At 39.8% G+C, this 24,964-nt stretch overlaps 1 protein-coding gene and 1 long non-coding RNA gene across 2 annotated transcripts; both read left to right on the top strand.

Annotated features, from left to right (window-relative positions):
• Positions 1 to 374: 374 nt before the first annotated feature.
• Positions 375 to 755, top strand: LOC132076815 (uncharacterized). The gene is made up of 2 exons (XR_009418974.1): positions 375 to 425; positions 569 to 755. It is a non-coding gene; the product is annotated as an uncharacterized LOC132076815 (long non-coding RNA).
• A 585-nt stretch (positions 756 to 1,340) lies between these two features.
• Positions 1,341 to 24,918, top strand: EEIG2 (EEIG family member 2). The gene is made up of 11 exons (XM_059478166.1): positions 1,341 to 1,650; positions 13,876 to 13,996; positions 14,614 to 14,643; positions 15,132 to 15,248; positions 16,420 to 16,466; positions 18,802 to 18,908; positions 19,439 to 19,534; positions 20,070 to 20,271; positions 20,354 to 20,481; positions 20,858 to 20,927; positions 22,465 to 24,918. Exons 1-11 carry the CDS (start codon positions 1,502 to 1,504, stop codon positions 22,505 to 22,507), a joined length of 1,110 nt encoding a protein of 369 aa, XP_059334149.1. The 5' UTR covers positions 1,341 to 1,501; the 3' UTR covers positions 22,508 to 24,918.
• The last annotated feature ends 46 nt before the right edge of the window (positions 24,919 to 24,964 follow it).

Genomic DNA, 24,964 nt, shown 5'->3' with positions numbered 1-24,964 from the left:
ATGTTCTCAAAGGGGAAGCCATAGGTCAAGGCCAAATGCCTAGATGTCCTCTCTAAGATATCTCTTTATTAATTTTACTCCAGTAAAAAGACTTCTTTCAGAGCCAGTTATTTCTTGACATTTAGGAGTTTTGTAGCGAATTCTTTGTTAGAAAAACAAAACTGACAATGGTGTCAGAACTACCCTTGTAGTTTATTTTTTACTAGAAAATTGTATATAAATTCATTTTCTGTATCTTTTGGGGCAGGAAAAAACAGGAGCATTTATTTTCCAGACACTCCATTTATTATGTTTGATTGTGTTTTTTGCTTTTACTCCTAACTACTACTTTTTTTTTTTCTTTTCACTAGGATTACGCTACAGGACAGTTGCGAACATTCTGACATACTTAGCTGCATATTATTTGTGCTACCTGGATTCATCAGGTATGTGTTCTATGAAAATTATATTTCTATGTATTTATACTGAATGAGGGGCAGCACTACTTCCACGACCTGCCAGAAGATTACGGGGTAGATCACACTGCATACGTAGCCTTACAAGTTCTTTTTCTTACCATGTGATTAAGTGCTTGGTTGTGGGAAGACATGCTGTGTGTTCCTTACGCAACGCTGTAAAGAGGAAACTGATCTGCTGATGGAGGCTACTCGGAGCTTGCTTTATGTTCAGATCTCCTGGAATGGCTTTTTAAGACAAAGCTGTTCCCTAGAGAGCATATGCTGGTGTTGGACTATACATTAAACAAGAGAGTCGCGTGTGTGTTGCCGTAATTATCTACGCCAAGAATGTAAACACACATGTGTACACTCTTTTTCTCTACAAGACCGTGAGCATCTGTTGCTTGTAGCAGAAGTGGCGCTGGCTGTAAATTACAGGTTGAACGGCTGTAGGCGACCCGTAGGGTTTAAATTATAGCAGATGGAAACTCAATTCAGAGTTGAAACGTCGAGGCCTGAACGACGCTTTGTTACGTTACCGCCGTGTAAATGCCGAGCGGGGAGCAGCACGGGAGGTTCCGCTCCTGGGACGCGCCCCTCGCCAGGGGACCCCGGCAGGCGGGGGAGCTGCCGGGTCCGGCTGCACAAGCCCCGCTCGGCCGGGCCGCGGCCACGTCACTGCTCCGGGCCCCGCGCGGGCCGTGGGGAGCGGCACGCCGAGCTCCCGCTATTGAACAGCCTTGCTCAATCGCCTCCCGGGCCGGGCCAACTTCTTCGGGGAACCGCACGCCGACGTTCGAGCCCCTGGCGGCAGCGCTCGCCAATGGCCCCGGCGGCGGCTGGCGGCAGCGGGCGGAGCGGAGGCGGGCGGGTTTGAAAGGGAGGCGCCGGCTGCCATGTAAGCGCTGGCCGGGAGCGCCGCGGCCGGCAGGGGCTGAGCTGGCAGCGGCCGCCGCTCCGGCCCGTCCCGGCGTGCCCCCCTCGCCCCGGGCATGGGAGCGGAGCGGAGCAGGGTGGCCGGAGCGGAGCTGCCGTGGGGGCGGCCCCCGGGAAGCCCCTAGCCCATGGCCTTCATCATGATGAAGAAGAAGAAGTTCAAGTTCCGCGTGGAGCTGGAACTGGACGAGCTTTCCTCCGTGCCTTTCGTCAACGGCATCCTCTTCTGCAAGGTGCGGCTGCTGGACGGGGGCAGCTTCAGCGGGGAGTCCTCCCGGTAAGTGCCTCCGGGACTCGCCAGCCGGGGCTGCTGGGCTGCCCGCCCCACGCAGGGAGCGCCGGGCGGGCCGCGGCCGCCCCCGTCCGACGGGCTGCGCTCGAGTCGAGTCCGCGTCCCCCAGAGCAGGGGGAGCACTGTCCCCCCGCAGCCCCTCCGCCCGCTCTCCTTGGCTCCCACGGCCAGCCGGGGCTCGGCCGGTTCGTGCGGGCGGGCGGGGGCCCGGGGAAAGGAGGGGCGGCTGCCCTGGGGCTCCTGGCGGCTGCGGCCGCGCTGCCCGCCGCTCCCCTCGCCCAAGGGGAAGCTGCTGTGGCACCGGGCATCCCGGCCGTCTTCTTGTCCCGCCTGCTGTGCCAGCATCAACGGCGGGAGAACACATGTGGTAGCAGGAACTCCTCGTCTGCGTGGCTGCTCGCTGCCGGGAGTCGTAACGCTGTAAAATAAATATTGAGGCTCCTAAACACGGAGTAACAGAGGAGAGGAATCACTGAGTGATGAGGGTTGTCTCTTGTGCCATAACGCTGGAGCTGCTGAGCGGATGGGTAACAGGAGGGGAGAATTTCTTGTCCCCAAGCCTGTAGTCTGAACTGTCCCCTGTGGGTTGTGCGACCTTATTGTTTAATTACTGAGCACTGGCTTGCTGTGTTTTGTTCTGTGGATATTTGCATGGAGATCTAAGTTCCATGGAAAAGTCCTCAGTTTTTCCTCTAAGTGCTCAGATCATGTAATACTGACTTTGTTTATGCTCATTTCTGCAGTGCAAGTGCAAGGCAGATGTCCTTTTTTCCTCTGTGTTTTCCTTCAATTGTGCCTCAGCAATGAGCAGTCATGGGTTGTGACAGTGGCTCCCTGATCCACGGGTAGCAATGGGTAAATAGAGGGCCAGTGTATTGGTCTTTTCCAAGTACCTGGCAGAGGCAGAACCTTGTCAATAGGAAGGGTGTGTGCTGTGGCTGCAGGTCTGGGGAGGAGGAGATTCCCCTCCCATTACACTTGTTCTTGTTGTATCAGTTATTATTTTATTGTAGTATTATTACAAAAAGGAATTACTGGAAAATGTATCATAGAATTATGAGAGAAGACAGCAACAAATCCATGAATATTCAGTTATTGTCTTATTAAAATACTGTTGTTACAGAGCTTTCTAAATTATCTGCTTTTGATTCTATAAATTAAATTAATAAGGGAGAAGGAATAAAATGGACATTTGGCCTACAACCTCATTATTTAACCATTCCATTATACTAGCATGTATAATTGAAGACAAATCTTTCTTCTGTATGGTTGGAAGTTGTTCAACTCATCAGTGCTCTGATCTCATTTTGTGTCTTTCTTTGACGTTTTTCTTGTGAGCGACTTCATAAGTAATAGATGATGATGATAACAATCCTGAATCAGGCACTAATGTGCCATTACTGTCCTACTTCAGCCCTTATTGCCTTGAAGTCATTTCCACAGGCTGGAAATGACATACATCTTCTGGACAGGATGTCTATTTCCAAGGACTTGCTTTCAGTGAGCAGATGGTTTTGACACATTGTGGTGATCTTAGTCTTTTTTGCCTTGCCTATTTATGATGCTAAAATTAAATGCTTGAAAGCCTCCATTCATATCTTTCTGAATGGCTCATTAGAGTAAAATGTGTGTGGTAGGATGCAGTGTGTGTAGGGAAACTGATGTAAAAAATGGTGTTGGAGCTGAAGCTTAGAAATTCTTCCATTTTCTTTTTCTGGGGCTTTTAAGCTCTTTTAAGCTATGGCTTAAAAACTAACAGCAATGGAACACAGCTGGTATGTCAAGGTCCCCGTGAGTGTAACTCATTCCTGCTGGACTGAGAAATGTTTGAGTGTGCTGATAGAGAGGTCAAGAATTCTTCTGCAGTGATCCTTCAGTGCCAGTTTAGGGAGTGCCTTTGCTCTTGGCTTAAGAATTAACAGATGAATTTTCAGAGTGGTGATTCAGCAACGGGCTGAATAAATAAGGAGGAAATTAAGTTTACACTGGAGCGGTAGTATTTCAAAACTTATCAGTTGCAAACTTTCACATGGCCATAATCTTCCAGTTGCATGCATTTGTTAGCCTCACTGTGAGCTGACAGTTATATCCCTAGAGTAGTGATCTTTTTAGCTGTGTAAAAGATACTGAAAGGATTCTATTGTTTCAGAAAGTTATAGAGTAACTCATGAAAAAAAAATTTATACTACAGGGCGCAACTGATTGTTTCCTTAATAGCTTTATTTTTATTACTCACTGAGGTCTAGTAAACTATAATTATTTAGGGAGAAGTTATGAAGTTCTCAAGTTGGTGCCCATACAGACCAAGACCCTGTTGCCTCTTGCCTTAGAAAGTAAAAAAAGTCCAACTAATAGTCTACAAACCACCCTAACATTATTAGCATTTTATTTCCAAAGCCTGCTCACAGAGAAGAATGTCATAAAAACCCAGGGCAGCAGTTGCCTTGGAATAGGGGCCCATGTGTATGCAGCAAGTTGTCATGAAAGCAGTTTCAAAGTGATTGTCTTGTCAGCCCTCTATGGATCATGCTGTATGAATGATTAAAGTCATGATCCTGCAAGCAATGTGGTACCTTCATCATCCATCTGATCACTGAAGTGAGATGGAAAGAAGACTGATAAAAGTTTAAGCTACTGAAAAATAGGGTTTTTTCACTTCTCAGATCTTTGCTGAGAAAGAGCTACCTAAGAAATATATTATGGAGATGTGGGCCATGCTACTGGAGACTTGTCACAATCCAGTTACTTTTCTGGCTCCCACAGATGTGTGCCTGAAGTGTAGAGAAATTCTGTGACCAAGTGAAACCGGTGTGTATAGTATGGTACACAGTGATCTGGCTGGTGTGTAAATAGAAATCACATCACTTTGCAATTCTGTGTTTGCATATACTTTTTTAGAACTCCAATTAGAAAACTTCTGTTTGAAACATCCCTGTGCACATCTGTGAATTCTTACTGTGGGAAAAGAAAATTCTGGATTATAACACTAAATGTTTAATTACTGGATAAGAATATCGACTTTTAAAGTAATCTGGTGGTGCCAAGTAAAGTCTTTATCCAAGGACATTGACCAGCCAAGTGGCAGCGGTGTTTAAACTGGTAAAAATGTTTGAGAGTTTCTGCAAGATCAGGACCTTGGAATTCTGGCAAGAATTAATGTGTTATAACTTCTGACTGTAAACCAGGGAAAACCTTGAAGGCTATTGTGGAAAGGGAGAGGCTCTGTTTGGTTGTTTCAGCAAACTACAATCAGCCATACAGTGTAATTCCTGCTCTCTGCTTTTTGAAATTGCTTTCTAGTATGATTTCTGGATCTTTACCATTGTGTTTTAGAATAAAAGATTTTCAGGCAGTGGGCTGTGGATGTATGCAAAGTTATGCTAACAAACCTCAATTTCATTTAGGAAACTTTCCTACCTTAAGCCTGGTTTCCTGTGTGGCAAGGCATCTTTCTACCTTTCCCCGGGCCAATGACATGAGATCTCTCTTTGAAATTGGATACATTAATATGGTACACATGTGCAGATTCCCAGCTACTGTGTATCTATATACTGCCTGGTCATAAAAAAGTGTGCACATAATGGCAAATGCACCATGAAAGGACACAAGATTATTTCAGGGCAGAAATTGCACCTATTAATATTTTGAACAGAAATAAATACTATTTTAAGGTACAGACTCGACTAAATTCTAAGCATATTTTTGTGGCCATTCTAATGTAGATATAAATATAGAGCAAGTATAGGCTTTCTGCAATTGCACTCATTTTAAAAGGCTGAATCAAAAATTAATAAGTCCCTAGAGCAGATAACTGAGGCTCATAGGCTGTTGCTCAATCAGCAGTAAATGAACAGATGGAATATGAGGAAATCCAAGAAATTTTGGGAATCAGGATCTGATTTCTTGAGGGTGTACTTTCAGTGCTCTACTCTTATCAACTGAGGCTATAGGAGCTGTATGCCTGCTAGTTCCATTTTTAGCTTGGTTTCTAGCTGCACCCCACTCAAGAAAAGGACCTGGTTGGTGTGTTCTTCTGACTGCAGCCTTCAGCTTGTCATATTCTCCTTCCTTTCAGATCTGATTTCTGACAATTTAAACTGCTGATGTTTCTATCCTCTTTCTTTTCCACAACAACATTCTAAAATAAGAAGCTGATTATGATTGCTGTATGTGACAGACAGAGATTCAAGGTGGCCAAGAGCTATAAGCTTTTCATCAAATAATTTTATTTTTGAACTGATTTCAGAAATGCAGTGTTTTTTTATGTACCCTCTTGAGTCCTGAGGGGAAGTCTTGGGAGATCATGCATGAATACATTCCTATTCCTAACAGGTACAGGCTAGAGCATGTAATTGCTTGCTGTAGAAATTGACTTCTTATCTGCCAGATAAGTACTTCTTACTTCTCGTGATCATGGCCACTTCCTTCTCAACTGTCTAAAACCACATCTATTTTTTGTGACACCAGCAAATAGGTTTTCTGCCTCACTGGATTCTTCAAGTTGTCTTTTTACCATTCTTTTCTTGATTGCTGCTATTGCATTTGAAAGAGAGAAACTCTCCAGATAGTAACACGGCTTAACTAACTCTGTTTTTAAATTGCAGTACTTGTTAGAAGAACATACCTGTCACATGGAATCAGTGTCCCTATCACTCTAATCTTCCTGCCTGATGTATGAATCCTGCTGACAGTCTTCAGAGCTGGATAATGCTACTTCTAGTAGCTTTTTCAGCTGTAACTGGATTTGCAGCTGGAGAACTTGAAACAAAATAAGTTTTCAAGTACTGTGAGGAGTATTGGCAGTGGGATAAAAGTCCTACCTTGCAGTTTTATAGTTGCTTTTTTCAGACTCTCAAATGTCCACTCAATGTTTCCTCAGTTTTGAAGAGATAGTTGGTTAAGCAGCTTTCAGACACTGTCCTCTGTAGGGAGGAAAAGGTGAGAAGGAGAACTTCTCTACACAAAGTACAACTTTTCAACGTGTAGTTTCTTGGTACTTCTCCTTTCATTAATAGTTACAGTAAAATGTGTTTAGTGAACTGATTAAAAAAATATGGTTGAAAAAAACCAAAGAAACAGAGGAGTAAAGAAGATAATATTAGTTTTGAAGGGGTTTATCTTTAGGATAGAAGAAAATAAAATATTTGTATGCTCTGCTCTTTGCATAGGGTGTAACTGGTTATTGCAGATATAAAAAGGGCTCAGTCTTGGGAGACTTCCCTAACTGTAATTGTAAGAACTGGTAAGAAATGTATCAACAGCTAACTTGTCACAAAAAGTGTTTGAGAAGAGATACATGATAGACATCTGTTGAAGAGGGAGAGACAGTGGGAAAAGCTTTCATGCTTAAGGTGCCTGCCTTACACAGAACTGGCACTTGGATTTAAAAGAGCTGGTGTTGCTTTGTTGGCTTTTCCCCCCTGACATCAGCACAGTACATGAAGTACAGTTATTTTTCTGCCACAGATTTGCCATTTGCAAGTACCACAGCACCTGATTGCCTTCATATTTTAAGGACTATTTCTGTTCACGGAATAATTTAGGGTGAAGGATAATACCAGAGATCACACAGTCCAGCTGCCTGCTGAAAGCAAGACTAATTTCAGTTGGATCAGGAAGCTCAGAGCTTTGTCCTGTCAGCTTTAGAAAATCTACAGTAACGGAGATGCCAGTCCTTGCAGTTCACTTGTACTGTGAACATTTTTCTCTTATTTTACTCGAACTTACCTTGGTTTTGCCTTTTTTCCTTTCTCTGTTCCTCACTAAGTAATGTTTGGCTCCACCTTTCAACTTAGTAGAGATGGCGGTAGATGGCAATTAGATCTTCCTTCACCTCATCATCAGATTGTAAAAATCCCATGTTTCCAAATTCTCCTGCATCAGAGAAGAATTCATCTCTGACTCCGGACCCTCATCTCACACCCTTGGACTTGCTTCAGTTCATCAGCCTTCTGCCAAGAAGGCCCTAAAGCCAACCCCACTGCTGCAGATACAGTCTCAAATGTTCAATTTCCTTTGACTTGCTGACTACAGCCTTCTAATGCAGTTTACCCTTCACAGTGCTAATTCCCCTCTAGGTCTCTGCATTTGCCTGTACCCAGCAGTTTTTCATCCACAATCAATTTAATACATATTTTATAAGAAGTTGTTGACATGAAATGCTGCTAGTTAAAAATGTAACCTGATTTATTATGACTAAAAACATGTGGAATAGAAAATGATTACTGTTCAAATTTTGCACGTACTAACAGCAAATTAACTAGGGAGCTGTGCACTGTAAACAAGTGGAGCTCTTCCTGCAGAGCCAGCTGTTTGCTTAGTCCTGAAATTTGTGAACCATTGAAGCTCTGTTTGTAAATGACTTGTTTTGTTCAGTTTTGCAGCAATGCTTAGGAAAAAATGTTTTTGTTGGAGAAAATGCATCATCTTATATGCCACAGGCATGGGGGAAACAGAATATTAAAGGAAAAGTAAAATAAATTTGTTTCTGAATGGAGAAATATATTAAAGCTTTACACAGCTTATTGCTGCAGCATATATTTTTGAGCTCATGCTCTGAGCACTTCAGCTGATGCACTTTTCTATATGAGGCCTAAATTTAGCATTTTGGTTATTGGATAACAATTTAAAATTTAGCTTAGTACTGCTCCAGGACCCTGTTGCAGAGGTACCTGTATATTTCCCTCAACTATGACACTGCACAGATTTTACATACAAGTAGATTTTGGGTAGGAGGAGTGCAAGAAGTTATTTGACTCTTGCAAAAGCCCTCTGTGTTAATGTATAGCATAACTGAGAACTCTATATCCAACAATACCATCCTAATACTAAAGATAGCCTAGGAAAGGTTGAATCTCCCAGTACCTGAACCCACTGACAGTGTGGCTGTTAGATTGTAGGTTAATGCCTTAATTCCTGTCTATAAGGTGACACTGGCCTTTGTTAGGTGTTCCAGCTTTCTGCAGAAGATGTTAGATATATTAAAAAGTATATATATGAAATATATATATGAATGGGATATTGCTCCCATTTTAGAAGACTATTTTCTACACTAAAAGTAACTCCAGGCTATTGAATACTGTATTTTTATCAGGAGGACAGAGCTACCTGTATTAACTTTAATCAGAGGGGGATCGATCAAAGGAAGCTTTAGGTGACAGAAGTCCATTTGCACACCCACAAATGAGTGCAGTCAGCAAAGGCAGGGGAGAGTGGCGAGCCTAAAATAATACTGAGCTCCAGCTATTCCCAGTCCTGTCACAGGAACCATCAGCCCATCAACGCCCATCTACACAAGCCCAGGGACACACAGGCAGGTGGGGAACTGAAATTATGGGCTTGCACAAGGGGACACCCTCTCTGGGCCCCTCCCAGGGCTGTCCCAGGAGATTCTTAGCCCCATTGTCCAGGCAGGAAACCCATCATGTTGAACTAAAACTAAAGCATGTTTTGGACTGAGGGGGTTGCTCTCTATGAGACACATCATGGGATGCAAGGGAAGAGGCTTATTGTGGGACAATTTGGGGAGGAACTAAAGGTGGAGGAAGGGATGAGTTTGAGGAGGAACAAGTGTGGGGAGAAATAGGGAGTTAAGGGGATCAAGGGCCAATTGGATGTAGTTTGCTGGTTGGTATATTTGTTTAATCTGTTTCTAATTAGTAATGTCTGCTGTATCTTTCTGATGAAGAACATTGTGACCCTTTCCTGGGGAAGGGCTCTGTGTTCAGTATGCACTGTGGGGCAGGGAATGTCTGAGTGCCAGCAACTGGAGTCAAGAGTGTCACAGGGCTGCCAGCAGCAGGAGAGGCCAGAGTGAGCACGCTCATGCCATGGGAGTGGGACTGTGGCTCACGGGCCCTGTGTGTCCATTGTGCCAGCAGCTGCCCAGGGAGTGTGGCCAGAGCACTTGGGGTGCCGGCACGTGGGGAGCCCAGATGGGTCACAGCAAACGCCAGCCACGGGGGTGGGACCAGCCATCAGAGATGCCTGTGCCTGCGGTGCCTGCACCTGGAGCAGAGGCACTGGGGGCTGGAGCTGGACTGTGGGATAGCAGGTGGGATAGCCTGGAGCCATGCACAGGTCTCTGTCTATGGATGTGTCTAGCAGAGCTCTGTGCTGCTCAGCCCTAGCGCTGCCGGAGCGGGCCGGCTGTGAGTGGCCCCGGGCCGGCTGTGAGTGGCCCCGGGCCGGCTGTGAGTGCCCCGGGCCGGCTGTGAGTGGCCCCGGGCCGGCTGTGAGTGGCCCCGGGCCGGCTGTGAGTGGCCCCGGGCCGGCTGTGAGTGGCCCCGGGCCGGCTGTGAGTGCCCCGGGCCGGCTGTGAGTGCTGGCAGCGGCGCTTCCCGGGAACACCTCCTCTGCCTCGCTGCTGCTCCCCTCTGACTGGTGCAGCTGCAGCAGCCTCACTTCCCTCAGGCCATCCTATCAGTAGGAGAGATTTTCTTCTAAAATTAACAAGCAAAATTTAGGTGATTCTCTCATCAAATTACAGGCTTTAAACGATAGTAATAATATTTTCATTTACCTCATGTAGTGAAAAAGCTGGTTTTTCACAGTATTTACAGCAAGTAGATAACTCATGTGAACTCATGTTCACATGCTGTAAGATGCATTAGCAAACACCACTTTCTTTGACATAAATAGGTGTACTGACCCAGCTGAATCCAAAAGTAGTTCTGGAAGTATTTTCATGTGAACAGACTGAATGGCATCTTAAAACAATGATCCCAATTTATTGTTTCTTTGGTGACCAATAAATCTAAAATAATTGCACTACAAACACAAGCAGTTTAACATAATCATCCCCATATGGCTAAAGATCCTAATAGGCTGTTAAAGAAATCAAATTTTCTGATTAATGGAACACAGTCTTTTGGTAAATGTCCACAAGGAGTTTTGGCTTCTTTATTTCAGAGCCTCTCATGCTAAAGCTTTTCCATTTACCAAGAAGGGATTTTCCCCAGGGCACCGAAGGTCCCTAAAAGTGACTTACTTATTTTTGTATTTGTAGCTATTTGCTGGAATCAGCCATTATTCATAGATTTTATCCATGTGGAAATGAACAAACAATCTGATAAACATAAACACGTTAAAAAGTAGTCCATCACTTGTAGCACTTTAGAATGAGGAGGTGACTAGAGTAGGATTTGTTGTCTATTATTTGAGTTTACTTTTTTCCTTTATTATGTATCAGAAGAAAAATTCAATACTTTTATTCAACATTTTAAAAGGCAATTGTGTTCAGTATACGAAACATCTACAAATAAGGACCTGACTACAGCTTAAATCTTGCTTTTGAAATTGAGTCAATGTGAAATTGTTCCTCTAAAGAAAAAACAGCGATGGTAACACACTATAGTTTGGTGTAATTTTATCCTGCAGTATCTGTTTATTGAACTTATTCTTGGTTACATACTACTGACAGCATTTATTCAATTATTCAAAGCACTACAGCCTAGTATGTATTCCAGTGCATCTTGGTAACTAAGATACGTTTTGATTAAGAAAACAACTGGTTTTGCTTTGCATGTGGTGAAGTGACGGGGAGGTTTGTAGGAAACTGACTCAGAACGGAAAGCTCTCCCCAGCGTTCTGCAGCACAGCAAGAGCTGCCAGAAGTTATCTGGGTTCATTTCCATAGCAGCCAATCAATACAGCTGTTTATTTTCTAAAGGCCTGGCACTTAACTAAGAATCTTATAAACTTAGATGTTACTGTTGAAGTTAAATGTTCTGATTATTTGACCTTTTTTCAGCACAATGGGAATAGCTAGATGGTGCTCCTCTTTACAAAAAAATTTCCTGAATTAAAATACATCAATTTTTTGTTTTATATAGTGGAATTAGAAGAACTGTTTAATGGGAATAGGGTTGGGTTTTGGTGGGGGTTTCTTTGTTTAGTTTTTTGTTCGTTTTGGGTTTTTTTAAATTGTGTACAAATTTTTCAAATATCTTTTGATTTATATGCCAGTGAAAGAATCTAATGATACTTTTTTTCTGACATCCTTATGAGAAGGAAGCAGGATTACTGGTTTTGATTTTTTTAGAAAAATGAGACCATCAGTATCCATAACTGAATCCTTTTTACTGCCACTTCTGCTTCTTGTTTGCAAATCCTGACCTGTGATATGAGTGGACTGAGTCTATCAAAGGCAGAGTGGTTTTGTGCTATATTCCTTACTTGAACCATTATACCCATATAGTAGTATTGATATGTTGAAATAAATTCAAAATCCTTAAAGGTTTTAAGGATACTTACATTTCTCAAGCAGATGTTACTTATATTTCTCTTGCATTTACAAGCAAAAATGTGTTCAATGTTCACTGCATTATCTTTTGCTACAATGTGAGTGATGTCAGGACACCATAACTGTGGAATGTGCAGCTGCTTTGACTTTGCTGCAGAGACAGGAGGCTGTTCTGAGAAGCAGAAACAACTTGAACCATTATACTGAGTAGTACAGAGATTCTGGAACATTGCTTCAACTTTGAGTTTACAAAAACACTTTTTCAGTGGAAAAAAGTATCATTATTACTAATTGGAAATGTTACAGAAGCAAAAACACTCCAAGAACTTAGTGAAATGATGAGTAGCAGCAAAAGTGATGCTGTTATTGGTAGAGCCAGTGGTGTCCTGGGTGACAAGGAAAGGGTGGGAAGGATGATGATGACTGCTGTCCTACTTCTGCAACAAACAGATGTAATGAGAAAGGATTTTCTGACCTTTATGGATGACAAGTGAACTCTTTCAATTTAGTGGCAGTGTTTCATATGTGTCACAAATGCTAGCAGTTGTTATCCCTTTTAAGAGTGACTTTTACATGATGTCTTCTTGTCTGAGCCTGTTTCAATAGAGATGTGACTATTTGGAATTTGCCTTTTTTGAATTCTGGTTCTTTTGTATATTTAAATAACTCACATGACAGCAGGATGGGATTCATTTTTTTTCCACAATACAGGCAAGTTTGCAATGTAAAACATCCCAGATAAAGAGTAGATCATGGTGTTTACAGAGCATGTTCCTTCCAGGTCACATGCTTGAATGTGACTCAGTGTTGTATCATCAGAATCTGTTAGTCTGTTGTGCTCATTACACTGACTCATTTTAGGCTGGCTGATTTATTCCCACCTTAGGAAGTCACAGTGCCTGTGAGCCCTGGAGCAGGCAGTCTCACCAGCACAGCAAAGAGAGCTTTTGTGAGCACCCTGCAATTCTTCATTTTTCTATACACGTGATGAACTCTGGCTCCAGCTTCTGCAGAACGATAGGATTCTATCTGCTAAAGACATCAAACTGCTTCTTCAATAATAAGCTGCTGGCAGAAGTTAGTATAAAACATAGGAATTTATGTATTAGGAAAACGGAAGAGGAAAAAGGAGACACATGTTTATATGTGAAGATGGTACTTCAGTGGTTAGACTGATAGAAGAAATCATCAGGGTTTTTTTTTCTTTTACGATACAGGGGTTTTCTAGTTGTCCTCCCTGTGCCTTTTCATTTTGGAGTCTGTTCTTGGTCAGAATTACCCAAACAGAATGTGTTCTGTCTGAGCTTTATAAAATGACATTCATAACTGAAAGCATCCTTCATCCTGCCTTCATCTGCCAATACTGTCAGATTGTTATCCTCCTGTGAGAAACAGATCCCTTCAGCTGTGTCAGCTTATTTTGCTCTCAAATGGCAAGGTCACAGTATGTAACTGCAATTCTCATTTGCCCCAAGTGCATTACTTTGTCTCTGGTTATTGCACATAATCTCCTTTCTACTTTTCCAGGCCTCAAATTTATGTAGTTTTGCTTGTATGACGCTCCTTTTCTCTGAACTGAAAAACCACTTGTCAAAGATGTTGTCTTCAGCACATTACAAAGCTCAGCAGCTTGGGAGACAGTGCCTGGGAGCTGATGTTCAGGAAGACTTCACACTCCTGAGGCAAACTGCAGAAATTACACTCTCATTCATTTGAAAAAACACATTGCTGCTGAACTCTTCTGGAGGTCTAATAGTGCGTTCAAGGCCTGAAACAGTTATTAGTCATGCAACTGTTAAGTGCAGAATGGGGGATTATTGTTATTAATCACACCTTGGACCAGAATGTGCATGAAGTGGCCACTCTACAAGGTGTGGAACCAGTGTTTGCTCTTGAGCTGTGTTATTGCAGTGTGTGGTTCTGAGTGTATGTGCAGCTAACAGTGAGCATATGCTCTCTGCTTGCAGGGAGGTAGTGCAGGCAAACTGTGTCCGCTGGAAGAAAAAGTTCTTCTTCATGTGTAAGATCAGTGCCAGTGCCACAACAGGGATTCTGGATACCTGCACTTGCAGGGTGTCTGTGCGGAAGGTAAGCAGCTCTCTTCTCCCTCCTCTCCTCTTTCCTTGCTCATTCTTCCTTGGTTTTGTTTTCATTTTTGAATGTCTGATAAACTTCATAAAGCAAATTTTAGCTGCAATCACACCAGGTATTCCTTTAGTCAAAATTTTGTAGTAATCTTATTACTTCCTTTACTTTGACTAATTTATGGGGGTTTTATGTTTTTATTGAAGAAAACCCTTTTTCCAGCAGGGCAACAAAGGAATTCCCCTTCAGTGTTTATAAAGTTAACTCTTGGTTGATATTTCCAGCTAGCAGCAGTAAGCTTAGAAGCCTTGAACTGTGCTAAGTACCAGAATTTTGCATGCAGTGTGTCCTACCTTTGGGGCCAGACCTTGTAAGAGCCCAGTGCCAGCTGGCATCAGGCATTTGCTATTCCTCTCTCCAAGACACCAGTGTCTTGCTGGCCTGCTCCAAAGGCATTATGAATATTAAGGTCTAAATGACAACAGCATAGTGTAGCAAATATGTGAGGAGATATTTCAAAAGTAATACCTGCATTTCTAAAAAAAAACAAAGAAAAATCTTGAGTCAGTATATTTAATGGCTTAATGGTATGTCTTTTTTCCGTTTTTTTTTTCTTCTAGGAATTAAAAGGAGGAAAGGCATATGCAAAGGTAAATTGAGATGTAGCTAATTTTGCCTACAGATAAGCTTTTCTTTCTTGCCATTTTATGCCCTTTTACAGTAATTCCAGAATAGGACTTAATACCCATGACTTCATAATGTACATTATAGTGACACAGTGCTGTTGGAACTTCCAATCAGTGTGTTTAATAAGTCTGTAACAATGTTATACCACCAAAACTTTTTTTTCTTTCAGGTTGGTATGCGGAAAGGGTTAGTAAAAGTAAACATTAACATTAAATGATAAAGAGAACTCTCCTTATTCTTTTTCTCTCTTGGCACTTAAAATTTTTAACTGAAAATATAACTATGCTGATTTTTTTCTGGGTTTGTTTTCTGCTTTTTGCCTCAGTCCATTCCCTTAAATGGGCATTCTAATATTTGAATGAAACTGCTATTGAGTGGTACTTAATGTGTAATTAGCAAGTACCTTCATTTAGCCAAATGCTTACTACTAATTGTCATTTTCTCTTAACAGCTGGGATTTGCAGATCTAAATCTAGCAGAATTTGCTGGATCAGGAAATACCACTCGTCGCTGTTTACTGGAAGGTTATGATACCAAAAATACAAGACAAGACAACTCCATTCTCAAAGTAATTTCTTTCCTTTATCATACTTAAAGTAATAAAGCAGAGAACAAGTGCTATTATTAAGCACTTAATGAAATTTAAAACTTATTTGCTGAACCTCTTTCTGGAAGGAAAGCTATTTGAAGTAAAACTGAAAGTGTTGTTTAGAGACAATCATTAAAATCCATGCAATCAAAAATATCATTTGCCCTATCTTGAAATGGAGCTGGATTGCTGTAAAAGAAAAGCTTTTAAAAGGTTTTCCTAGTCTAAGGGGAGCTGAAAAATGAACAAGTTAATGTATGGTATCTTCAAGAGTGGGCAACCCTCCTGTGCATCTTTTAATTTTAATTAATCTGTGAATCTATTAATTGGCTTATATATGTACAAGCCACCTCCAATACCTGGGATGAGTCCTGGGATTTTCCTGTTTTCTATTTTATAGTAATCATGCTAACAGTTCGGGAGAATTCTTGCAAGACACCCACTCTGATATCCTCTTCCCTTAATCCAGGAAGTTAAAAAAACTGAATAAGCTCCATAAACCTAAAAATAATTACATATTAAAATTACTTGATTGTTTCAAGTAATTTTAATTTTCTTTTTCCTACTGGGACACCAGGATAAATTTTCCACATTATTCAGTATATGGTCTGTGCATGGATTTTCTGATCTGACAGTCCCAGACTGTCCAGAACACTTGTAATGGATGGCTTTGGCCTGCCTAACAAGCCCTCAATGCACTGTGTCCTATGGCTTATTTACCCTGTGTGCTTCTGCTGTCTCTGATGTTAGCACAACCCGTACTGAGAGCCAGCAGTTTGCTGAACACCCTCAGCAAAGAACATACTTCAGCACCCACTGCTCTAAACAATGTTCTGTTTGATCATTCAGGTTTTAGGTTTCTTGGCTGTGTTTTTCCCTTGAAGCCATCTTAATTATTAATAATTCTGAGATTCTCCTTGATCTATGTTTCTTTTTCAGAATCTTGTATGTGTAACTATGTTACTTTAAATGGTATTTTGTGTTGTTTGTATGCCTAAGGAAAATGATGTTGTTTTATGCATGTGTGATTATGGCATTTTATTTTCATTAAATATAACATTTGTGGCAAATATAACTTATTTACATGACCACATATGTGTCACAAACAATTTTTTTTTCTTATGATGGATTTTGTTTTCTTAATGTGTAGGTTTTGATCAACATGCAGCTGATGTCTGGAGACCCATGCTTTAAAACGTAAGTTTGTAAAAAATCCCTGTGGGATGTTTTGATCATGCATTCCATGTTGAGAATTATACTTCTAATTTGTGTTTTTACATCTCTCCAATATGGCAACAGTATTTAAAAAAAAATCCACAAAAAAATGGAATGGTAGCTGAATAATGACTAACATGGTAAAATTGCCAGTAGAAGTGTCATAGTTCTTGCTGTTAGGAACTCGGTATCAAGCACAGAATAATCACCTGTACATCTGTAATGTAAAAAGAAAAACCACTTCAGGAAAACTGTTCCTACAGCAATTTTATATAAATATACTTGGTAAGGGGTGATCTGACTAATACTTGAGTCTGGAAAATGTGCTGCTATACGTTTTATTCACAAGTCTCAGATGACTTTGAAATATTCATTTGCAGAAAAACCCCAACAAACAACAGAAGCATGATGGGACTTAGTACAAGAGAAAGCACTCACAGATATTTACTTAGCAAAGACATTCTGCAGCTTGGTAAAAGATGCAATAGGTAACTTCTGAGGGGCAGGTAGCTAGGAAAATTCACTGCTATACATTGAGGATCTTTTGGCCTCATTGTCCTTACTCTGTAGTTAAGGAAGTGTAATAGTTGTGCTGTGGTTTTGTACCAGTCTGGCTTAGGTGACTTTCCACAGCACTCTTCAATGTCCCCTTACACCACTAAATGTCCTTTCTTTTCTCCTCTACTAACCTTTAATGAGAAGAATAGAACACTGAACCACTGCAGAATCCCATCTTATGTTTACTGAATAAATAGCAAGAGGGTATTATCTGAATTTGTCTGATTGGCAAAACTTTTCTGTACCCCAAGTTACTGAGCACCCTTTTACTTGAGAACAGCTTTAGTAGGTTTACTTTACAGTCAGCCCTACTAACAAATACATCACTGATAAACAATTCCTCAAAGGCAACTAATCATTAGTCTTGAATACTAACATAGCAGTGTATTTGTTTTTTACTGCCTAGTACTGAAGGAGTTGAAATTAATATCTAAATAGTTTTCTGGGTTCCTGGGAAAAAAATCTCTTACTCAAATTATTCAGACTTGGCATTTTCTTCCAAACTGGTGATATAACCATTTCCTGGAACATAAACTTTCAACACAAACAGAACAAACAACTTATCTAATCCAGATGTCCTTTGTAGAAGGAAAAATAAACCTTAAAACAGTTTCATAATCTGGCATCAAACTACATATTTTATGAAGAAGCCTAGAAGGCTTGGTGTTTGATCTGGGATGACATCCCTGAAACCATTCAGCTCTTGCTTTCAAAAGTATGTTATGCAGTTAAGTCACACAGGCACTGTATTTCTGGAAGTGCTTTTTTCTTTCTCTCTTTACTTTCCAACATAACCTAAGAGGGGCTGTGTAACTCTACATGAAGACAGTGACTAATTTATTGACTATACCAAATCTAAAATGTCAACAAATACCCATTTGTATGCAGACCAGCAGTCTGTTCCCAATGTAGAAAATAACAAAGCGTTTAAAAATCTTGTAGATATCTTGAAATGTATTTTGGTTGTATTTGCTTGCAAGAGATTGCTTGCACTTTGGCATTTTCTAATAAGTTTCTTCTGCACTAGCAAAACACAAACTAAGAGGTTTATTAATTTAAATAAGATCTCTCTTTGGGTCTTGGTATTAACTCAAACAAGCACTTGAGCTTTATTATAAGCTTTTAATATTGAAGTAAAATTTAAACTACATCTTACATGATGCTTTTTGATTTTGTAGAAGGTAAAATTTAGAGTGCAATATATGGAGATGGTGCCATAGGCCCTTTTATTAGGAGTTGGGAGGGTTATCAGCCCAGAATAATTTCCTGCTCTATGACAGGGATGAGACAATGCCAGGATTGTGTCACATCACAGAAGCCAACCTGGCCAACTGTTGTGCACATTGGGCTTTTTTTTGTTAAACTTACCACCTTATTCCTTCAAGTACTGAATTACATATTAGTGTCTAAACTGTCCTGTGATTCATACACTTAAAAAAATAAGAAACAACTTCAAATTAAAGACATATCACTCCACCAATCATCAGTAAAGGAAAGGCCTTTCCCAGGATCCCCAGAAGCCTGAGGGCGGAGCAGATTGATTCTGTAAAATTTCCTTAAGCTCAATAGCTAAAACTTCCTTTTTTTTTTCATTTTCCTTAATGGGGGACTAGGCAGCATGTTTCCAGAAAAGAACTGTAGGTCAACCTGATGCACAGTATGAATGATACCAACATATTTGAAAGGAAAACTATGTGCTGATCATTTTGGAGGGATTACAGCAGAAGTACAGCAAATCTTAACCACCTTTTTCTTACAGGCCTCCTTCTACAGCAACATCTATAGCAATTGCTGGAGAATCAGAGTCTTTGCATGAAGACAGGAAAGGTGGAGAAAACTTAAAAGTAGCACATCTGGGTATAGCAGGTACAGAATAATGCTCTTAATTTTTCAATGCTTTTATAACTGGTCTCATAGTTTCAAGATGCTCAAAATACTTCAAATCTGGAAGGGATGCTGACAGTTGGCCTGCAAAGAAACCTTCTTACATAGTTTGTGAGTTTCTGCTTCAAACACAGCTGAAGTTTTTAAGCAGGTTAGCTTTTCAGGCAGAAAACATCTGGCCCAACATTCTGCTATGATACTGGAGAGAGAATGATCATCTCTTTAATACTGACACTAGACAAATCTACAACTACATTTCATACAAATCTGTCTAACCCAATGGTACTCTGTTTTGCTCAGATATATATTATGATCTTTATTTTTTAAAGAATGTATTTTCGTTAACATCCATGGTATTTTTGCAGCACTTGAATTTCCAAAAGGTTTGTAGAAAATCAGTGTCAAATCTCTAACCCCTCTGGGAAATGTGACTTTTGAATCTAATCAAGATTACTGTGAAAGTAGCAATAAAGGTGGCTTTAGGAACACTGTGTGACTTGCCCATGTTGCAGATGTCTCATCAAAGAGTGCCTCAGTCCCAGATGAACTTGGTGCATGTGGACATTCCAGAACATCAAGCTATGCAAGTCAGCAATCAAAACTGTCAGGTAGCTGTTCACAATTTTGTTATGAGTTGTTGGGGATTATTTTTCTTTCACAGGCTTAGACAGTGGAAAATAAGTTTATGTTTTAAAAAGGATTTGCATTGAAAGCTTTTTTCCTAGAAGCTTCAGGTGTGGCAATGGTAACATGCTTTCCCTCTTAAAATGTACTGGATTTACTGGATTATCTCTTCAGATGCAAGACAGCTTTTTGCCTTTGTTCCCTCCAATTAATATATCTGAATGAGATTTTTACCTCTTCCATGAGTAAAAAAAATGGAGACTTAGATCTAAAAGCTTAAGGAGATGATATTTGTCATTCTAATTGTCCTGATGTAAACAAGAATTACTTAGAACAAAAAGAAAATGGCAGGTGCTAGAATAAAAAATCTGAAGTCAGTTTCTAGTTGATGTATGCACATACATTCATAGGGCTTTTGAAGGTCCCTTTATACAAAGATAAAACACAAATTCTGCTTTCAGGATGGACCTGGCCTGTCAAAAACATACCTAACCCATCTCTCCTGCATTCTCCCAACAGGATACAGCACATGTCACTCTAGGTCATCCAGTCTGTCTGAACTCTGCCACAGGAGAAACACCTCAGTGGGGAGTACCTCAGTGGGAAGCACCTCAACAGGAACTGGAAGTATTCTGGAGCCATGTGAAGAGACTGAGCCAAAAGTAGCTGAAGCTGATACTGATACATCCACTGAAGATGCACCACCAGAAAAACAATGCAGGTACACTTAATCTGAAGGCCTTATCTAGCACAAGTAAATTACTTTATCACATCTGAGAGCCTAAATATATTTATTTTTGCAGACATCCTGTAAAGCAAGACTCTGTGGAGTCACAGCTGAAGAGAGTTGATGCTACCAGAGTTGATGCTGATGATATAGTTGAAAAAATACTCCAGAGTCAAGACTTCAGTTTAGACTCAAGTGCAGAAGGTATGGAGATAAAGAAGGAAGCTTACAGAAAATTTATGTACATTACAGGCCTTAGAAAAACCCACTCTGTTCACAGTCCCTGTTTGTATTCATAAGGACTGTGCTACATTTTCTACTTTATCTTACCTACCAGAAATTGAAAATACTTTTACATGACTCAGGGAGCTTTCCCAGGTGATTACTTTAAGCCTAAAACAGCAGGTGCAAATCTATGACAAAGGTACTTCCTCCAACCTACACCATGAAGTTGGTTCTTCATTACCTAAGTATTTGCATCTGAAAGTGTCAGCTGCAAAACAGGTAGATTTAAAATTACTTGGATTTAGCTAGGACAGCATTAAAGAAAGCTAACATATTTTAATCATTTGCCTTTTAGAAGAAGGTTTAAGATTATTTGTGGGCCCTGGTGGAAGCACTTCTTTTGGAAGCCACCATCTACCTAACAGGTATGTAGCCTGAACAACTAATCCATAGGCAATACTAAATAAAAATGCATCTTATACAGCAATTGCTCTGTATCTACATTCTTGACCTTTGTATCTTTCTATTCTGTATCACTTAAAAGCACCAAAAGCTAGACTGTCAGTTTTTAAAATAGGACATATAGATTAGTTCCAAAACAGAACTGATGTCAATGTTCAATAAGAATTGTAACTTTCAGTTGCTGAAGAGTCTCAGTTCCAAGGTTTTTAGAAACAAGCAATGTTTCAGTATGGATGCAGGTAACAGACACCAGTTTCAAAGGGGAGCTCTACAGCCTGATTACGTTACTCTGGAGTGGGAAGAAAATTTGAAGTGTTTTACACATCTGCCTTTACAGAATCAAACTGTTACATCTTCCTAATAACCACCCTCATTTTCTTCAGTTTTGTTTTTCTCACAAATCTTGTTTCCTTTTCTTACATTACTTGTTTCAATGGCTTGTTCAGCTTTCAACTATTAGCAGCCCTAAACTCTTTTGATAATCTGCTTCAGGTTATCTTATAGTTTAGAACCAGAGACCTTTTTTTCTTCTCTAAACCCTCTTCAATCCTGATATATGACTTGACCTGAATGTGTTAATCTTCAGATGACAAACCATGAAAACCAGGCAAGAATGTGTTCTAACACTGTTACACTGCAGTCCAGTGTAACTCAACAGCTATAGCTGAAATCAGAATAGCCTCAGTATTTCAGCAATTACTATGGACTTAGGTATAAAGGCAGTTGATAATATATTGAAAGTCATAAAATAATTGCATTTTAAACATGCATGTAGTACTAATGGTTAAATTAATTGGCTCATCTGAAAACCGGGCACACCAATACCTGTCTAGGACCACATGAAAGGGTACAGAACACACCCCTGTAGCACACAGAGATCTGTCCTAATGCAGCTGCCAGAACAGTCCAGGCACAATACTGTACCAAGGCAGAGCTTGCCCTATTAATTTTTACATAGTACTGTAATTTGCTGTGGAAACCACCCACTATGGGCTGTCATGTGGGAATTGAGAGAGTTTTGTTCACAATTCAGAGTGAACAAAAGACTGAAGATGTTTTTCTTGTATCTTAATGTAAGATGACAATCACTTTCTGAGTTTTTTAGACACATTGACCTGTTTATGTATAAATGTATATAAAGAGTATTAGCTGCATATGATACAGCTTGGGGATAGATACCCTAAATGTGATGTTTAAAAAATTCTAGTGAAGTTCAACAGTAACTTCTTGTTCAGTAACATTATTCTTTGTTCATTTTGACTGTAGTACAACAAAATCTCTTTAGTGCATTAAAGAGTAGGTGACTCCATGGCATGGTAATAGTGACAAATGTTTTCTACCCTTCACATTTAGCTGGTTTGGTATTTGCTGTTTGTTTGGTTTTGTTGGGTATTTTTGGGGAGGAATGGGATGTTTAATCAATACACTTGCTGATATGTGATACTTGCTATTTAGCTTCCATTTAAATTAACACTGAACTAACTTGTTTCAAACTTTCAGAGGAGGATCTGGAGCATACGAGCAGGTGGTGATAAAACGCTAATGATGTCAAATGAGGAAAACTTGGAGCTCTGGTTTTGATACTTCTGGTATTGTTTGCTCTGCTGCAAGAGCTGAGAAAGACTAAATTAACTCAATGTGATCTTTTTCTGAAAAGCAGTGGAATGCCTCTTGCTCATAGAGCATCATCTTCTGTGGTATGAAGGCAATGTTCAGCTATGTGTACCTTGTGAGAGCACTTGGACCCTTTTTGTAAGCTCTGTCTGATGTTGGTGGAATTACTTAATTTCTGTGAAACATCTGTAGGAGCATGTCCTATTTCAATATAAGAGATCACTTGCAGTGATGGACTTTATTTTTAAAGAAACTTTGAAAGTTGGTCTTAAAAGAACCTGAAAAAAGTCATTTACTGAATTTGATCCTACATGCCATTTTAGTTTTACAGAAGCTAATTATTCCTATCAAGTCAGTTTTTATCAGGTCAAAGCCTCCAAAAAAATGGCCAGGCTATGTTTTAACATAACCAAAACTTTCTCTTAAAGAGTACTGAGCACAACTTCATTGTAAGGTTCAACAGAAGAGGTGAATGTCACGTGCATTTAAAACAAACCCCCAAAACTAAATAGATTTAAACCAGCCACTAATCAGTTGTATTTACTGTAAATTAAGACCACAGGTTTAAATGCATCAAATGTGATTTTTTTTTGTTCAAGTGGTGAAAAAGGTGGGATTCCACACCAAAACACTAAGACACAATAGCATTTTATGAAGAAAGCTGCCTTGATTGTTAAATCTGGAGTTCAGCAGCTGCTCCCACAGAAACTCACTTTGATAATGCATGAGATCCAATGGGACGGTACTGTTTACAAACCTAGTCAGTAGTTTACTACCACTTAATTTTTTTAATTTTAGTTTAATCCTTCACAGTCAGTGCTTTGCTTGTGTTTTGAATGTGCCTTGTGGGATTGGGGGTGTACAGGGAGGCTAGATCATTTATTAAGGAACTTAAGCTTTAAAACTAGGTAAACATCTATATATGCTATTATTGATAGAACTTGTTAAGAGAAGCACTTTATTGTAGACATACTCTGCACACTGAAAAAGTCTTAGTGTGCAACAGCTTTGTTGAACACTTCTTTTGCTATCTGTCCACTGTTACATTAGGTCAATGTACTGTATTTAAATTTGCACAAGTAGTGATTTGCCTGACAGGCAAGAAAGAGCTCTTTAAATTTTCATTTGGAATATGAAAGAATCCATTTTGAAAGGGACGTGTTGGGTAACAAATAGGTGTAATTAATTGTAAACTGCAAATGACTTTTTTTTTTTAATGTAGTGGTACTGTTTATCAGTTAAGGCCTGGAATAAGTAAAAATAGTGTCATCACTTTTGAAAGCTCAGAATGCTTCAGGTTTTGCTCAGAGTGATGTTTGACACCTTTTTATTGATGTAAAAGTAGCCCATATTTAATAGGTTAAATTAGCAAAAGCAGACTTTGTTTTCCAGAAATCCATAGTAGAATTATTGAACTTTTATTTGTATTTTAATGAAATTTCAGCCTTCAAAGCCAGAATGCTGTTATTGAAAATGATGAATATGAGCTATTTCTCAGTTTTGGTACTTGCATACTTCTATTTCTACTGTTAAATATAACCTCTTTAGAGTGTCTAATTAGACAAAAGAATTAATACAAAGATTCTATTTTAGCTGTTCTTAATAGAAGTGTGGTATTATCAGTTTCTGTTCTCCACAGGAATTTTAAACAGAAACTACTCAACTGCTGGTATACAACTCTCAGAACATTACAGTCTCCTTTCCTGTTATATAACCAATTCATACCAAAAAATCCCATTGGAAGCAAAAGATGCCAGAAATTTGAATACATTCTTTGCTTTCAGTACTCTTTGACACTGATATACTTCTTGACAAATCCATTAAAACTAGTAGTAGTTAAATGGTAGTTTACTTACAGTTACTAGGAAAACTACATGTAGTTTGAGGAAAACAGACTTTTAAAAAACAGTGTACAGCTCCTTATGTAATTCCCAAGGGAATTTCCATAGCATTTTATGTTAAACAACACAGCTGATGGTCATAGATTAGATAATTTGTTTACTAGAAACAGTATTGTCCTGCCTGAGCAGATCTTTTAAGTAATAAGGAAATTGACATAGAAATTCAGCTTTTCATAAAACTCTGTCTTAGTAATTTATTCTTCAGACTTGACTTACAACTCTTCATGAAGTGATAATCTAATTGTGCATCACGTAAGTGGAACATAACCTTCACATCTAGGTGCTGTATTTTCTTTTTTGTAAACTATGTTATATGAATACTGGAGATTTCCATGTTGTAAACTGTTTGGGATGTACGGGTGGATTATGTTTTTTTAACTGTATTTGAATATAAATCTCTCGGACATTCAATAAACTCATGTCTTCAGCTTGGAATCTATTCCTAAAGAATTGTCTCTTTTCTTCAATGCAAAATATTACAAACT

This window comes from Ammospiza nelsoni, chromosome 9 (genome assembly GCF_027579445.1).
Source record: "Ammospiza nelsoni isolate bAmmNel1 chromosome 9, bAmmNel1.pri, whole genome shotgun sequence".
In the NCBI taxonomy this organism is placed as follows: domain Eukaryota; kingdom Metazoa; phylum Chordata; class Aves; order Passeriformes; family Passerellidae; genus Ammospiza; species Ammospiza nelsoni.
The sequence above is the reverse complement of the archived record's forward strand: the minus strand, read 5'-3'. Positions and strand labels throughout refer to the sequence as shown.

Bases quoted from the DNA above. Each gene is read 5' to 3' on its own strand.
- EEIG2 (XM_059478166.1), top strand. From the start codon at position 1,502: ATGGCCTTCATCATGATGAAGAAGAAGAAGTTCAAGTTCCGCGTGGAG. The intron at 16,467-18,801 runs GTAAGTTTGTAA...TTTTTCTTACAG, and splicing joins GGAGACCCATGCTTTAAAAC to GCCTCCTTCTACAGCAACAT. The intron at 19,535-20,069 runs GTAGCTGTTCAC...TTCTCCCAACAG, and splicing joins TCAGCAATCAAAACTGTCAG to GATACAGCACATGTCACTCT.